This window comes from Pleuronectes platessa, chromosome 18 (genome assembly GCF_947347685.1).
Source record: "Pleuronectes platessa chromosome 18, fPlePla1.1, whole genome shotgun sequence".
NCBI lineage: Eukaryota > Metazoa > Chordata > Actinopteri > Pleuronectiformes > Pleuronectidae > Pleuronectes > Pleuronectes platessa.
The window spans coordinates 2,222,525-2,241,403 of NC_070643.1; the positions used below are offsets into that span (position 1 = coordinate 2,222,525).

General features: G+C 40.3%; 1 protein-coding gene across 1 annotated transcript in view; it reads right to left on the reverse strand.

Annotated features, from left to right (window-relative positions):
* phf14 (PHD finger protein 14) overlaps window positions 1-18,879 on the reverse strand; it is a 95,184-nt gene that overhangs the window by 9,993 nt on the left and 66,312 nt on the right. The window contains exon 17 of the mRNA XM_053446453.1: window positions 10,926-11,043. Coding sequence (XP_053302428.1) covers window positions 10,926-11,043 — 118 coding nt within the window. The remainder of the gene's footprint in view (window positions 1-10,925; window positions 11,044-18,879) is intronic.

An 18,879-nucleotide genomic window follows, 5' to 3' on the forward strand; every position in this document is an offset into this window, starting at 1 on the left:
TTTAGTCAGTTAAATTATTTTAATGGCAAGCCGCATCTGTGGCAAATTTACACAGCTTGTTCATCTGGGAATGTATCCACAGTTATCCAGTTCATAAAACTGCAAATATAAAGTTAGATATAGACAATACTTTCATCTGTTGGCGATAACCTCAGTCACCACTGTGTTACTTCTTTCAGCGACAGAGACTTAATAGACATCCAGTTAAATGAAAATCTTCAAGATTGCTGCTATGAAGAGCTTTTCCTAGATTGAAGCGTCCACATTCTCAGTGATGGCAAATCCTCCAAATAGCAGCTCCAGTAATGAGCCAGAGCGGTGAAGGGAGGTCTACAGCAGGCAGCATTGACATACAGCACATGTACAGAAGCAATAAGAAAAGCCGAGCTGGTAGCAGAGGAATGAAGACTTCAGCACGCTGCAGTTTATGAGACCTTTCTGTTATGATCAAGAGGCTTTCTGCTCATCCCCATTAGTGTGATTTATAGCACAGATGAGACGCAGTCCTGCACACCAGCATTTTGTTAAATGTATCTGTGTCTGCACAGTAAGTGTGTGGCTCGACACATGTTTTCATGAGCAAATCAGTTCAGTCTTACCTATCCCACATCATTATGAATTGGTCTCATTTACAGAATAAAGAGAGAACATTTTTATTTGATTTAGAAAAATCAAACAAATGCATGCTGAGTTAAACATCAACCCAGAAATTGTGTGTATTTTACAAATTATATTATACAATTATATATTCTCCGTCTGTCTCAAGTCTTAGATAAATAGCTTAATTAGAACAATGCCATGAGGTTTATGCCTACGTGTATTCTATTTAGTTTTCTACTTTGGCTGGTTCAAGGAAGTCATTACTTGATGAAGCTGGACTGTGTTGCCCTCTGGAGCAGGTTGGGTTCCAATAGCTGGCTCCATTTCGGATCTGTTTTCCAGGATTTGAATGAATATCCTATTGAAACTGCATCTCTCCTTGTTCTTTTTTATCTACAAAGAGCGGTGCACTCATTTTTCAGGCCACATTAGCAGGCTTCTCATGTTTCAGCTATAGCTGTGGAAACCCTAAAGGACAAACATCTAATCATAATCATAATTTGAGAACTAGCCTAATGGAACATTTTGCTGGTGTCCGTATAATGTGCTCACTGCGACCTGTGTCCGTGTCGGTTTGTGTTGTCTCATTGGAGTGAATGAGGCACCGTTGTGTTTTCGAACATGTGCTACTTAGAGCTAAAAATATAAAAAACTGGAAGATCATGGGCCAACATACTTATCATTCATGTCTCATGTACAGGTCCCACATCCATTAGTCCTCATTAGACCAGTTCCCTAAAAATGTCATAAACTCATTCATACATGACTCTGCATCAATAATTAATGACCTGTCTATTTATAGGGTTCATTATTGGCTAATGTTTACTTATACATATGCAGGACAAAAGATGCACTACCTGTGATCATCAGTGAAGACAGAGGCTCGGACATGATCACGTTATGTGTGAGAGTTGTTCTGTCTGATAAACAAATCCAACCTTAAACTTCCAGGCATCACAATATACAAACTAAAATAGTTACTGAAAGAGCTAAGTAGTACTCAGTGAATGCTGAAATAACTATTACAGCTGTTTGTTTTATACTTTTACACTGTGCCTGATTGTTTTACAAATGTGCTTTTCTTCTTTTCCAGCCAACTAGGAGATAAATACAACTGTTGTAAACGTTTTGAGGAATCATTAAATACTTCAATTTAAGTTCAAATATGAAACTCAAAGTTGAGGTTAAGGCTAAACATGTATCTATTAACACCATATTCAACTGTGGTGGGTTTCGGAAAAAGAAATGTTAAAGTAAACTTTATTATGTATTTCTATAGAAGTGTTGTTGTGTGGATGCAGAATACCCCCAGAATATAGATGCTTTCTACCCACGCAGCAGGAGCCCTGTTATCCTAACGAAGGCTGCTGGTGTGGCTGCTCAGCGCCTGCTACACAGTTTATGGCCATAAAATACCGTGGGGGTCCAAAAAGTGGCTTCATGTACACTCGCCGCTAAGAGGGTTATTAGAATGGTCCAGAGAAATGGATTGTCGGGGCCACCAGGGACCCCAGCAGCAATCACACACTCCTGTTTACTCCACAAATTGGCCCCTGAGAGGGGCGTGGGCGTCTGTAGCGCCTAGTTAAAGTGATTGAGGTGACTCCCAGCCATTGATTTTTCCCTTCGTCTTTGGCATCCTGCCTGGCCACCACTGACCATGTCGCGCTCTCCCTGCAGGCTAATTTAGCAGCTCCTGCTCGCCTTTAAATCATATTAAACTGTAGTTAAACTTTGGCCACGTCTAAAAGACAACCATCATTGACGAGGTCATCATGTTATAAGTACCTCATTCGCTTGAGTAAACGAGCAAACTCGACTGCGGGGCTTATCGATTGCGTATCCCTTATGGCATTAAGATTAAATATAAATACAGATAAACATTTTTTAGAGAGAAACAAATCCAAATCACACACAGGGATTAATATTCCTTCTATGAAGGCACCAATGCTCCTGATTAAACCAATCAGACGGGGCAGGAATAATGCCTCATTGAGAAAATAAAAACAGGCTAAAGGTCAGAATGTTCCACTAAGATAAACACTCACAACACAAGGAGCTGGTAAAGAAAGCATTCCCTGCCCTGCACTCTAAATACCAGACCATGTGATGAGTAATGATGCCTATTTTTATCTCAATTTACTCCACATAGTAAAGTCAGCCAAGTGTGACACTTCATTAACTCAATTAGGCTAACTTAATTACATTCTTTCACAGGTCAAGTGATGAAGCCTCTGATTGATGGCACAGCTTGTAAAGGTAATCTTTCACTGAATTGGGTTTGACATTAAAATGTACATTAGCGGCTACAAACTATTGAATAATTACAGAATCTTAAAGTACACGGGTCCTTGCTGTGTGAAAAGGCAAAAACTAACCTTAAGCACATAACTGTCAATATATGCACAAACAGAGCTGCATTCTCTGAGGTCATGACAGAACTTACAAACTGTTAGCTGAGGAGGAGTAGGCCTATACGTCTGTGGAGGAAGTGGAGAAAATGAAACTTTTACGGACAGTAATTTCCACAGTTCCAATCCTTTTGATGACAACAAGTCTGAGTGCAGCTAAAGTAGTGCATCCCACACAAGTTCACAGTTGAGTACTCTAAACACTGCTTGAGCTACTTTAAGAGCTTTTGGCATTTCAAACCTTTTATCCAAATCTTCTGGTGTGATTCACCGTGGAGCCCAGCATGCCAGGCAGCGCTGCAAGGGTGTAAATAAAGCCTTAAACAAGCACCCCTTGGCAAGGTAACAGGCTTGAATTAAAGGCCATCCGTATATTATGGCAAGACTGTCACTTTAGTACTGAAATCAATTCTGTGAGGGCTGGGGGCGACAGCGGGAGGGATGTGGCCTTGGTCGGAGCGAGGTTTATCTAAGTCGAGCAGGCTGAGAGAAACACAGCGTCTATAATGAACTCAAGCCTGTCTAATAAACCTTTTATTGCCCCTTTGCACGACTACAATGTGTGCAACAGCACCAACGCTCAGCTTCTGCATTTTCCTGCAACACTGTAAACCAGTGGCTCCTCTGTAATTTCTACTGTTGGACAAACAGCACAACAACACAAATCAGAGACACAAAGCCTCATCAAAAAGATATTTTGTTATTAATCACAACCTCACAGACCGAATCCCATTTACTGTGACCTTTAATCGAGAGACAATAAGAGAACACCCACGGTAACAAAAAGACTTGTATCTTAGGGTTTGTTTTCTTTGGCAGAACCACAGTAATGACATTCTGGTGTATTTGTATAAGGGTTGGTCACACATTCAACAAATGAACTGAGGATCGCAATAAAGATGCAAAGTTTTGTTGAACCCCCCCCCCCCTTCTCATACCTCAAATTTATGCCAAGAGCTCAAAATGTGATAAGAGTTTTTCTACAATGTGTTTTTCAGATACTCAAAGCCTTTGTTTACACCTCTGAACAATTGGCAGATTAATGAAAAATATGTGGTAGCGTGCTCAATAATGCCGTTCAGTTGGAGGACGATCAATTGATTGCACTTTTGTAGAAGAATGAGGATGTTACACTCTCACATTCCGGAAAATTGGCTTCAGAAAACACATTTTGTGTTGTAGATAACATTTTACAGGATTAGCAGAAATTGAAAATTCAGCAACCTATTATGACACAATGAAACAATGTAACAACCATATATGAATCATCATATCACTTCTGAGTAGCAACAGGCCATGCTTTAAATAAATAATCTGGCTATAGACCCTTTAGTCTTGTTGTGCAAGTTTTGCATCTATCGAAGTGCTTTGATTTGTCAGGTATTTCATTTGCTAGATTAAACAAAAAAACACCTATCAGGATTTTGTTCATTTACATTTTCTATTTAAATGGTGATTGAGTATATTATCCATATCTACCACAACTAATGAGTCGCTATTTCCATTTCTATGATTCATTGCATCTTGCCACGGTTTACGACTTATTGCCCCACCTTTAACTGTGGCAATCTGGAACAGGTAATAACAATCTGGCATTCCCCAGCTCTTCTCCAGGACAAGCTGACACAGCTGAGCGTGCCTGAGCCCACCTGCAGGTGGATCACTAACTTCCTGACCGACAGGAAGCAGCGCGTGAGGCTGGGGAAGCTTGTCTCTGAGACCCGAACCATCAGCACTGGAGCCCCACAGGGCTGTGTGCTCTCTCCTCTCCTCTTCTCCCTCTACACGAACAACTGCACCTCCAACCATCCCTCTGTAAAACTTCTGAAGTTTGCTGACGACACAACCCTTATTGGATTAATTTCCAATGGGGACGAGGCCGCCTACAGAGAGGAAGTAAACAGCCTGGCTTCCTGGTGCAGCCAGAACCACCTGGAGCTGAACGCTTTAAAAACTGTAGAGATGGTAGCAGACTTCAGGAGGAGATCAGCCCAAACCGCCCCCCTCATCATGTGCGACTCCCCAGTTAAAACAGTGGAGTCATTCAGATTCCTGGGGACGATCATCGCACAGGACCTGAGATGGGCGGAGAACATCACCTCCATCATCAAGAAGGCCCAGCAGAGGATGTTCTTCCTGCGGCAACTGAGGAAATTCAGCATGCCACGGAAAGTGATGGTTGACTTCTACACAGCCATCATTGAGTCCATCCTCACCTCATCCATCACCGTCTGGTTCGCTGCCTCCACTGCCAAGGACAAGGGCAGACTGCAGCGGATCATCCGGTCAGCTGAGAAAGTCATCGGCTGTGACCTGCCGGCTCTCCTAGACCTGTTCCACTCCAGGACCAGTAGGAGAGCCCGCAAGATCATTGCTGATCATTCCCATCCCGCTCACCACCTGTTCCAGAGACTACCGTCTGGAAAAAGGTTCCGGGCCATCAGGACTAAAACCTCGCGTCACCTGAACAGTTTTTTCCCCATGGCAGTGGGGCTCACAAACAAGCCCCCTGCATCACACTGACTCTGCTGACCCCCCCACCCCCCACCCACCCTTGCACATAATTTATAACTCTATATTACTGGCACTATTACCAATCTCTGCACCTTAAAACCGCACGTAACTCTTTAACTGTATATACTGTTGTTTTTTTTTATATTGTTATATTGTTCAATATTGTGTTTTTTAATTTGTTGTTTGTAAAGTGCACCAACCACACCAAGGCAATTTCCTGTATGTGCAAATATACATGGCAATAAAAAGAATTCTGATTCTGATTCTGATTTAGAATTTGATGGACGACAAAGATATAATTTTGATATTATTGTTTGAAAATCTGTTCAAATTATGTTGCCAATATTTCAAGCAAACCTTTAGAATCTTCAGTGGAAAACATAAGATGGCTGGCTTTCAAACAAGAGACCTGAACCAGAGCTGTGGTCAGCATCACATACTGTAAGATACTCGCTGCTCCTTCCTGCACCTCTTCCTTCAGATATCATGCATCTTCCTCTCAGATAAGAGCAGGGCTGCAGGGTGCTCTGACAAATCACTTCCTGTACCGTTCTTTGTAGCAGCCTGTCAGGAAGAGGGGCTCACCACCCACTATCTCTGCCAGCAGCTGAATCTCAGTCGCGACGATCAGGTAATATTCTGCACTTAATGTTGACATTTACGAAACATTCTCCCCCCACAGGCAAAAACGGTGCATGGCTTGGCATTTAAAAGTAGATAATAAAACTTTCCTTAAATACTGCTCTCATCTTCAGAGTGCTTTTTAGATGCCCTTAGTAGAGTCAATTATCTCCACACACTTGCTATTACAGAGACACTTTGTACACCACGCTTTCTCAAAAATGTCACATTCTTTACTGTCTCTCAAAATGGAGCCCTTGAAATGTTAGAGATGTTGTACACGTGTTGGCTTCTTTCTTCCATTTGTTGCTTAAACATGTCTCTTCAATGTGCTGAATAAATACCAAAAGTTCTCTTGAATTAGAAATTATTTACCCCTTTATGTATACATATAAGATAATTTCTAAAGTAAAACATGAACTGAATGGTAAAGACTGAGGGGCCTATAGTTATTGATGTTCGCTTGCTAAAGAAATGGAGAAAACGTTCACACTAATTTGTCACATCAACACAGAAAAACCTTGTATGTTGTCACCAGTGAAATGTCGACCTGCTCTGGGGCGGAGAGAGCCGAAGCCCTGAAGTCCTTTCATTTGATGTAAACAAGTGGGAGGAGGGGGAGGAGGATGGGAGCAACTTCACAGGGACAAGAAAGTCCAGAAGGAATGAAAACTAAGTTTATGAGATGGTAGGAGGGGGCGGAAGTAGCAGAGACTTGTTTAAATCTCACTATTCGTTTTAACTCTATAGAATAAATTATGAATCAATTGTAAATGCTCTGAGTTTATATAGTGTCTAATTAACAACTTAAATTGCTATGTATATATATATATATATATATATATATATATATATATGTAATGACATGAAACCTTTGACACAGAAAAACAAAGTTCCCTTCCCATTACCAACCAAAAGTCAATGTTGTAGTTATGACCTATCATCACAACGCAATGATGCAACTGACAGAGGGTTCTTAACCATCCCAACTGTCATGTTCAATGTGATGTTATATAACCTGAAAGGCACAGCATTGGTATGAACAAATGTCAAGCATCAGAGTGAAGCTCAAACCATAATTGGCGACATTCTTGAATTCTGGCAATTGGTCAATTACGTTGGCCTCAAGTAAAGTGGTCAAGTGTGAGATGGTGTGGTGGTAGTAAGACAATTGTTCAACAGTCCGATCCATACATCAGGTTGAAAAAAAACTGATGAACCATGAAGCTTTGAACCATATAATATCAGCAAATCGACCAGCCTGACATAACAGGAAGATGTACAATATACGTTTTTTAAAGGTTTACTCTTGCACTGCTTTAAAATCATATTTTGTACATTCTGACACATATTGAAAAGACTGCTGTGACTTTTTGTGTTCATGAGCAGATAACAAATCTTACTACTTTTGATTTCCCTCCTTAATTGCCATCACAGGCCAACATTTAATGCTTTAGACAATCAGCATAAAATCCATGAAATGAAATTAGCTTTACTCAAAACAGTACAACTTCAGATAATGTATTTTCTTTGATCTATGTGCATATGTAACCTTGACAACTTTGGGAATTCGGAAGTGTTCACTGCACTTTGTGTCATCAAATATTAAAGTTCTGTTAAAAATAAAAACATATCAAAGTATTAGTATGTTCTGGCAAGGTCTGATTAAATAGGGCTGGACCTGAGGCTCCTCTCAGAGACTTGACTGTCTCTTCAAGCTGCGAGTAAGAACATCTCTAAACAGTTTTGTTTAATCCTTGTATCCTCCTCCTCCTTCAACTCCTGCTGCTAAAAGCTGTTGCCTCTGTTCTAGCTCTCGTTCTGCCACGTCTGGTAAGTGCTTGCACGTACCAGCAAGTGACCAAAATAAAGCACTTCCTTTTTTGTTTTGTCTTATATAAACCTACGACAACACCGCCAATATAAATTGCAATGTCCCACGCGGACAGTTACAGTAATCTCAAAGTAAATTGAGCAAACAGGATGCACCAGACCACAGTTTGGAGTGACAAAGTGTCTTAATGCTTTTTTATATGAATGATTTCAGTTTTAATAAGTTTGAGAAAAACAACTATAAAAATGTAACAAACTGAGAGGCAAGAAAAGCAAATATATTCATTTAAAATTAGATCCATAACACAATAAAGTCATCTAAAAATGAAGGGGTCTGAAAAAGAAAAAGTCAGAAATTATATATTTTACCTTTTGTCTGTGTTTTGCTCTTTGGGTGGCCGCATAATTGTGATCCAACTGCTGCTACTTGCATGCTCTCATACTCACAATGCAAGTTATATAATTTTAACATTTAGGTTTTAGAAATCTGGATGTCTGACATGTCTGCCCAGACTGGAGTGAGTATAAAATTGTCTTAGCAGGACATATTAAAGATTTATAACATTTACAGAAGTTTGTACTTACAGCACTTTAATTTTTACAGGACACAATTACCTGAACTACTGTTGTGTTGCATCCCCCCACGTGAATGCAATAGATTGTGTAACGTGCTCCTCAGGCTGAGGGCCTCTGCTCTGGATCCTCCCTGCTTGTGTTAATGGTGCCTCTGAGGACCTGCTTGGATTAGCTTGTGTCAGGCTAAAACTAGAACTGGTTGTCCTTACTTTGTTAAATTCACAAGTGGATTCTCGTCCAGTCATTGGTTGTGTGGTTTCATGCTTACTTTGAACCCCTTACCAGGAGAACCAGCAGCTATTCTATTTCGAATTTCGTTTTCGCCTGTTCTTCATCCAGTGTTATGTTGCTCCTCTTTCTCTTGGGTTCGCAACAATTTGCAACTGAGTGGAACCATAATCAGACGACATTCATCTTTTCTTCATGTGTTATTCATTGGTATGAGTACAGGTCAATTATACCAAAGAGCACAGATAAGATTTTCAGCATAGCTAAAATTGGAATAACTTAATGGTAAGTGGTCTGTAAATGGTCTGTCACTCAAAGCGCTTTACAGTACCGTTTTTACATCCACACATTCACACACACATTTAAACAGTGCATCTCTGGGCAGATTTTTTTTTCTCTTAATCAGTTCAATATATAATTTAATATATCAGCAAATATGTGTAGTGTGTAAACACTACTGAATGTCAAACAGAAACGTAAATGAGTTGTTGCCTAAATTCAGGTAAAAACCCTAGTAGTACATATTGAGACACATCGTTTTATATGATGACTACTTCACAGTGAAAGAGAGCTTTAACCTTTAGTTTTTTTCATAAAAGAATATCTATCTTTTCTAATATGGCTTTTATAATTCCCCTCCTCTTTGCCAGCATCAATCAGCCCCCATTTTCCACATAGATTTAGCCGAGCAGGACAGACTTCTAGTTTCTAGTTAGCTGGAAATTGGGATACATTTATCACTTAGGTTGAGAGGCGGCCAAATGTTGCCCTTTATTGCAAAATAATTCAATAAAAACAAGCAAACAAGTAAGAAAGGAAATATTAATTCTGCTTTCAAATATGAACAAGTACTGTGCTGTGTTTATTAGCATCAAGCATCATTTTCATCATCGGTAGTGTGTAAATTGCTAATTTATGAGAGTGACTGAGGACAAGACTTTTGTCCTCATTACACAGAGAGGACCAAGTGTAGAGCAGAGGTGTGAAGTCATTGTTTTATATATCACATGGAATTCTCAAATCTTTCCATTTAAGCATTGGAAAAAGTCAAGTCAAGTCAGGTGAGAACTAAGTCCAATCTCAAGACCCAAACTGAGCTTTTTTGAGTAATTATTTGCATGTATGTATGATATAATTTACCTGGTTACTAATTAAGTTGCTTTAATTAATTGTATCTGCATGTCTTTACACCGAAATGCTCACCAACTCACAGAAATTGCATGGAAAATGTTGCTGCTTTCATCTTCATGATGTGGTCCTATTCCTTTTTCATTCAAGTACTAGCCATGAGCAGAACCTTTATTTTGTTGTTTATTCACCAGACAAGTCTTCCCAATTCCAGAATTATGAAGAGAAACAAAGCCAACATCCTTGGTGCAGTACTAACTAGTGAACATGATACTGTATGAATTATGAGTATTTATTCAACCAGATGATCACATAACAATATTCAACATTTGGCAGGACCAGCATGACCTACACGTCTGTGATCCACTCAGCGAATTTAAACTATTCAGCCCTTTTTTCCTACTATGATGAGTTTACTAGATATTCCTTTTCTATCCTATTACTTCAACACCTGCTGACTCACTGGTAGCAAGTGGGCACTGTTGTGTTGGTTATGACTTATTAGAAGTCAGAGGTCTATAAGTGTCAGCTGGCTTTGTTTGCTCTAGATAATTGTTTGATTGTAAAGGACTAAGATTGACAATTCACATTATACTATTGGACCGTACACCACATTTTCTGAAAAGTCACAGTCATTATACTGATTCTAATTCAGTGGGTTCGTCTGATATAACAGAGCTATTTCAGAGTTGCTCATATAAGCTAATTATTTGTATAACAACAAGGTAAGCAGTGCTGCAGTTATAGGTGAGGCCTGTTAGACTTTTGGAGGTGATATAACAAACTATTATTTCCACACAGACAAGTGATTTCAGTCGGTACCAATGAAACAAAAAACAAATCAACAATAACAAATCACAACAAGTTTGTTGTGATGCAGCATAACAATTAAAATTTTCAAGAACACAAGCCAAAAAAGGAAAGATGCAGGTTTTAATTTCTGTCCAAGCAGGAAGCTAAACCACAAGCTAACTCATCTCTTGCATTCTGAAAGATATATATGCACACACTGACCTTGGAGGAGGAATTGTCACACTCCTGGCAGATCCAGCCATATCCTGTCTGCTTAGGGGATTTCTTCAGTGGGGGGTCCAGGCACCCAAAGTGATAGCAGAGCCGGCACTCGTCACACCTGAGGCACAGACAGGAAGGGCACATGTTACATGTTACATAAATAAAGCCAGGGTCTTCCTTTAGCGAGGAGGCCAGCACCAGAGCACTGATGGATGATGACAAGGCAGCCAGTTGTCTGTCGGTCAGACTTTGTTAATGCATTGCAAAGTCCCTCTAATGCCTCCGCTCCCTTGACCTTACACGGCCATTGAATGTGCAATGGTTCATTCCAGTGACCAGATAAATACAGGCCTTGTTAGTGCCTGTCAGGTCTCCTAACACTGGACAGCCTCTGTCTTCAGATGATTCAACATGGGTCAGACCACACAGAGGACACACACTGACAGACAACATGCCTGCAGAAGATGATTACCATGCTAATATCTAGAGGTTGCACAGAATGATGATATACTGAATTAAATTTAAAGCTTTAACAGACACTTTGAAAATCAACAGTGCAGGTTTAATATGTGTAGAAGTTAACGAAAAAGGTAGCTTATTGTATCCTAAACTGTACATTTTACAGTATGATTGTGGAAGTGTGTAACCAACATAGGTTCCAAGTAACGAAGTACAAATACTTTGTTACCTTACTTAAGTAGAAATTTTGGGTATGTATACTTTACTGAGTATATATTTTTCAGACGACTTTTTACTTCTACTCCTTACATTATCATGCAAATATCTGTACTTTCTACTCCTTAAAAATAGCCTCGTTACTCCTATTTCGTTTTGGCTTGTTTTCATTCCGGTTTGTCATCGTTCAAAAACACACACAAAAAAAAAATTACTTTTTCACATAGGGCCAGGTAGGCTCGGATAGCTTTATTCCCTTAATAAATGATATCATCATATAAAAACTGCATTTTATATTTACTCGGGTTATCTTTGTCTAATATAAAAATTGGTTTAATGATCTGAAACATTTAACTGTGACAAATATGCAAAAAATTAAGAAACCAGGAAGGGGGCAAATAATTTTTCACAGCACTTTATTTATATATATATATATATATAAAAAGTATTTGCCCCCTTCCTGGTTTCTTAACAAATACTTAACATTAAAGAAAACTACAAATAGCTTGGAAAATTCCTGCATGTTTTTAATAGGACCACATGACACTGTTTCAGACACATATTTACCTTTAACAAAATCTTATTGTCCTCGAGTTAGGGCAACTCACCCCAAAGGAAATCATCACACCAATAGCAGGATAGCTTGTGAGATCCTAGGCAACCTCCCCCTTGCCTTGACAACTTAAATCAGTTTAGATTCATTCAAGTAAAGTCCAATCTTGACTGAGACACTGCTGTGATATTAATCTGAGCTCCGCTGCAGAATAAAAAACACAATATTGTCTCTTATTTTACCCTTTGCTCAACATTGGTAGTTGTGTGGTTGAATAAACTAAAAAACACGTAGTAAATGGTCTAAATGGTAAATGGCCTGTATTTATATAGCACTTCCCTTCTACAGTTTTACCACCCACCCATTCACACTCCCACTCGTACAGTGCATCTATGTGCAGCATTTGTCTATCATACATCAATCATACACTGCCGACACAGTCGTCAGGGGCAATTTGGGGTTCAGTCACTTGCCCAAGGCCACTTCGACAAGCTGGATGGGGGAGATTACCCGCTCTACCCCTGAGCCACGGGCGCCCATGTGAGTTTACACGATTTAGAAGATTAAGAAATATGCCCAGTGTCCGCCCGGCTTTAGAAGAAGCAGTAGCTGTCTAAAAACACAAGGTACAGCTGAAACAAATGGAAAGTCATGAGGACGTCAACTCCAGACCTGTACCAAAGTGATAAGGAGATGTTAATGCAGAATCAATACCACATTTCATTAATCTATCCAATGGCTGTTGAGATATTTCATTCAGTTATATAATTGAATACATCTTTAAATAAATCTGATAAAAGCTACACTATAACCCCACAGGGTCTTAAAAGTAAATCCACTCATGAGAATGTCTTCCACTGTGGAATGGAGGGTTTCCAAGCACTACAAGTCTGAAATTGATATTTCATTCACACGTGGTGCTCGTTAATAATTTTACATTTGCAATTGATTTCAAACTCTGTCCTGGTTAGATTATTAAGCGCTTAAAAACTATCTTTGAACCAGTGAGATACACTTGTCATTACTGTCTTCCAGCCCCTCAGTAATGGAGATGAATAGAGAGGGTTCAGGCTGACCTCCTGGTTGTTATCGCTGTTATCAGATCTCCACTGAAGAATGTGAATCTGCTTCATCGATTAGGATATAACTGGCTCTAATTGTGGAGTGTGTGTGTTTACCGGGCTGGGGGAGCTTGTTGAAGGGCAGACAGCCTCATAAGTGATTAAAAGAAAAAATCTGCTCTCCCACAGGTCAATTTCCTTGTTTTTCTCTCAGACCCATGCCTTTAATGTATTTTATTGTGTTTCAATGCTGTTTGTTTTTCAAACAAACAGCAAACGAGCCGGAATGACATTGTGTTGTTCTGACCAAACAAATTGAAAAGATGATCAACTTTTGATGATGAATTCACTTAGCCCTTTATCAGCTTTTTAAAATGTTCTTGTTTGAATAATAATATTACTAGTGTTATTATGTTGTTGTTGTTATTATTAAGCAGTTATTGAAGTAGTCCACAATACAACTTAATATATAAAGCAGTCATGAGTCATACATCGTCTGTAGGGTAAAGTTAGCATGCCAAGATGCTAAACTGAAATCAAGAAAATGGTAAACATTGTATTTAACATCTAAATAATCCTGTGCATAATTTCCCCCATAATCTGTCATTACAAAACACATATTTAAAACTGTAGACGGGGTCAATTAATAACATATGTGTTATAAATTGTAAACTGGGTGACACGGTAGGACAGTGCTTAGCACTTTCACCTCACTGCTGGAAGGTTCTGGGTTCGAATGCTATATCTGACCAGGGCTAGTGTTGAGTTTGTATGTTCTCTCCATTTCTACATCGGTTTTGTTGTTTTTGCTGTTTTTGAATAGTGTTCCTTTTCCAACTCAAGTACTGTGAACAGGGTTGATAATAACCTATAATAACAATGTCCTGGATGTAGACTGAAGCCGATTCGTTGGCAGCACGGTACGCTAATACTAGTTTTTTGAAGCGGATACAGGCAGCTACTGGTGACCAGTGAAGGAAGCGGAGGAGCAATGTAATGTGAGTGAACTTAGGTAGACCAGTTGAGCTGCTGCATTCTGGATGAGCTGCAGAGGTCTGATGGCACTAGCAGGTAGACTAGCCAGGACGGAGTTGCAGTAGGCTCAGCGTAAAATTAGTGTAAGTAGCTCAGTCATGTCAAAAATAGCTATTACATATCCATAAGAGAAAAAATATTGCATGAGAAGCACTCCATCATTTAAATGAAGATAATAGCTACAGGTACACTTTTTACTGCGACTATTAACTGATGTGAGTATAGTTGCTATGGTTACCATGGGTTTTACTTTATGGACCTATGGTGCAATAAGCAATTCAATTGAACAGTCTACAAAATTAGGTTAACTGTACCTTTAAATTATGTTTTGTTTTTAACAGACACCCCTGTAGAGTAACAGCATTGAGGAAGTGGCTGATCCCCCCCTCCTCACCTCACTATGATTCGGTTTCATTTTATTGGGATTGTTTAGGCTTTTTATGACGTGGTTTCAGGAGGAATTTTGTACAGTTTGTCCAAGAAGTTGTCTGTAAATGATTTATGGCAGACAGCATTTGGATATCAGCTACCAGTGAAGCCAGCTTTGTGTTGGACGTGTGTGCAGAAAGGAATTAGGTAGTTTGACAGTACCAGATCTAATGGATCTAAAGACCAACAAATTATAGTGGATGGCAGCGGTGTCTCATGCTTTGATAAAATGGCTGACTCACCTTCAATCTAAACAAAGATGACATCATCTGCCTAGGCCCTAGGGTCATTATTCAGTTGTTCACTTTGAATCATGAGGAGCCAGTACCACCTCACATAGTAAATATTTGATAAATTCATTTTTTATGGAACTAACACTGACAACCATTATAACCTTATTGTTTATAAACTATGAGACGGTGATAGACCTGATTTCCTCAATAACAGCAAAAAGACCATTTCTAATTGGCCCGCATCAATGTCTTAAAATCTAACATATAAAAAAATATAATAAAAATGTTTTAACTAACAATTTAGTAGCACTTAAATGGCACTTACTTATAGCACTTTGTTTTGCTTTATTTTTGAAGAAATTTTACTTTCTTGATTCTTGTTGTTCTGGGTTTGTACCCTCGGGGTTGATGCACTTAAGGCCGGTGGATGCTTCTGCGTTTTCAGAGACATGCAAGAAGGGGTACGCTCAAAAGCCCCTTGCGTGCGTTGCCAAATTTTTGTAACTATACGACAAAGCTACGCAAGCCTCACGCAGCCCGCAAGGCTATGATTGGTCCGCTAACTACATCCTTTCTGGAGTCACATTTCCGGTTTCATGCCTCATAATACCGGCAGAAACCACTGAAGATTTAGTAGAACGAATATGGACCAAATAGAAGAGCGTTTGGCAGAAGAGGTCCGAAAGTATGACCACTTGTATAACCCATCATTGACGGAATACGCGGACACGCAGATGGCCTGCATTTCCTGGAAGGACATCTCGGCTAACGTCGGTTTGCATGTCGACAAGTGTAAGACGCTGTGGAGAAGGATCAGGGACAAATTGTCTTCCAGAAAAAGTAATAAAGTAATAAACAGTTGACGACGACTGCCACACACAAAGAAGGCGTCTGTAAGGTCGTCTTTGACAAAAAACGTTACTCCACCTAGTGTTCTGGTCTTTATTGTAAGTCGCTTTGGATAAAGGCATCAGATAAATGAATTGTACTGTAATATAATGGACTATGGCCCACTGTATTGAACTTCTCAGCCCTGACTTGCCAGCTGTCCCTCAGAACGCCGCCACGCTGCCACGCACCCCCATCCTGAGCGACGCGGTTGAGTCGCACTGTCAACAGTCCGCTCCAGGGCAGGGGGTGTGGTGGGTTAGTGGCCCAGTCCTTCAGATTTGTTTCTGTATGTGGCCCTCGGGAAAAAAAGTTTGGACACCCCTGGTCTAACATAATGTAATAGATAGGCACTCCAGGAAGATTCAATGTCACAATCGGAATAATCAACGCAATTCATTCTGCGCGATTCCCTGCAATCTTTTCCAATCACAGCAGCTTTTCTACATATTTGACCAATCACTGATGTTTTATGCCAGATTCACCAATCACAGCAGTCCCTCTTGTAAAATAAGTAATTTACATGTACAGAGAAGGTCGTCCATTAACCAGGAGGTCTGGGGTTCTTCAGTGTTTTTCCTGTCCGCATTCGGAATTGTTCTTGGGCAAGATTACTGAACCCCAAGTTGTCCCTGATCGCTGTGCAAACAGTTTATGAATGTGTGTGTGTGTGTGTATATGTGTGTGTGTATGTGTGTGTGTGAATGAGTGAATATCACATTGTACTGAAAAGTGCTTTGAGTGGGCGATAGGACTAGAAGAGTTCTGATTTCCGACATTTCCAATTCAAGTCAGCAAACTTCCTTGCTTGTGGTTGTGGAAATCCCAGCATGTCTAACACTAATGTTGCACATTCACAGATCATAAATACTGCTAAAGACTATGTGAGACAATTCACAGATTTTCCTCATTAGAAAACTTCTTTTGCTCCATGTGCAATGTTTCATCACAGACAAGTTCAAAAACATAACTGTGTGCGTTTGTGTGACTGTATCTCTATTAAAAAGGTTTACATTGTGTGAAAATCGCTGTAAAATCATTCAGTGCAGTGGCCCAGGTCCACATGAGACCTCCAGAGGCAGGCAACTGTAGCAGTAATTATAACATTTTCAATATCAAATTTTAATTTTCAACTGAACAAGGTTTGATAACATCAATAGATGATGCATATTAATTGAAAGCCTTGTATACTGTAAGTGTCAGTCAGATTTTTCTGAAGATTAAACTGAAAGTGTGCAAATCAAAAACATTTACAGCAAACCAGAGAATCCTAGTGGAGCTATGAGCTGTACAGAAGGTATATGTTGAACTGGAGAATTGGTCTGTCAACTGAGAACATTTACAACAGGCAAGGCAATCGTTTCTACCAATCACAATCGTTTTCTGCTAAACAATTACCTGGGGGTGCGTTTTTGACTGTTAATGTTTCTTGCAACAGTAGACACAATGATCCCACATCTCTGTGATGCATGTGGTGACTTGTTATAACTAAAGGCCAATGTATGCTTCTCCGTTTTGACGAACACGGACAGACAGGACCGCCCTCTCCGTGCCTCTCCGCGGCTCCTCGCAGAGCTTTTCGTGCAGCTCTCATTTTTCTAACTACACGTCAAAATGACGGACAGCCCACGGATAGCCCTTGGCTGTGATTGGTCCGCTAACGCCAGCATTTCGGAATGGAAACTTCCTGTTCCATTCCCTACATCACAATAAACCAAAATCACAACTACGACTCTATGATTAATGTGACAAGTGTGTTAAGCCAGCGGCGTTGTCCGGCTGACGGTGGCTGGTTAGAGCACTTACAGCATGTGTGTACGGTCACATGAGGTTATAACGAACTTTCATAACGGGGCTAGCGGGCTAACCACCATGCTAACTGCGGTGGGAACAGCGCAAAAACCCGCTGACTTTAATCCCACGGCTGTCATGACACTGTTTCTCAAACACCGTCAGGTTAGAAGCAAACACTTGGTAGTAGTTAGTATCGGGTGTCCCTGCTGACTGTGTGTGGAAGCTGGGGGGGAGCTAGCTGCCTCCGTGTAGCTTCAAGCTGTTGCAGCTGTTGAATTAGTAACGCAGTTTGGAAACAAGACCGGGGAACCGCTGCGTTAAGACACGATAACAAAAGCATTTTGACCCGCTGGGTGTCACTTTATTCAGCAAAAACTGTCGCGTCATCAACATCCTTTTTCTGTTAGTTGCCATCGTTCACTGTGTGTGAGGAGCCGGGAGGACGTAAATAAACCAGCGTGGACTTCTTCTATATACCTCATGAGGTAGGCTTCTCTAAGCTCGACTTCAGTTGCGCCATCTACTGTTCTGGCGGTGAATTGTTTTCACAACAAAAAGGCTCGTAGAACTATAAATCAAAAAGGGTCCGTCCGATCCGTCCGTCAGTCAGTCCGCAACGGACTCGGAGAAGCATACTAAGGCCTTAAGGACGATGGCCACAACACAAAAATCCCAACGGTGTTGTAATAAACCAGAATGATCAACCAACAGTGAGCACTTAACCACCATTTAGACTGAGAATAGTTAAACTCTAATTCGCATTAAGTCATGGAATGCAGCCCTCTGGCACTGGACTAAAAAAAGCTGCAAAGCAGGTTTAATATTATACCTGTAGTGTTTACACATTAAGCATGGTAGATTTACTCAAATCAGACTAGAAATTTAATTGGCATAGATAATTGGCATCTTATGAGTTGTAGGCGCATAAGCAAACAGCTGCTGCACATAAGCACAAATATGCCGAGGCAGGTGGATCTCTCTCACACACTTACTGCAAGCCCCACACACACGCGCACACACACACACACACACACACACACACACACATAGAAATAATCTTGGATGGGCTGAGCATGCATATCTGCCATGGAACGATGGGAATTTAAAGTGCCCTCTTGCCACCTAGCAAATAGAAGAAATATGACCAAAGAGCACGAGCTCCACTAATGAGCACACTCCCATTGTTGCACAGAAACTGGCAATTGATTTCACATGAATCTCCAACCAAGGCAAAAAGGAAAGGGACAAACTGTTTAGTTTCGCTGCTGAAGACTCTCGAAGACCTT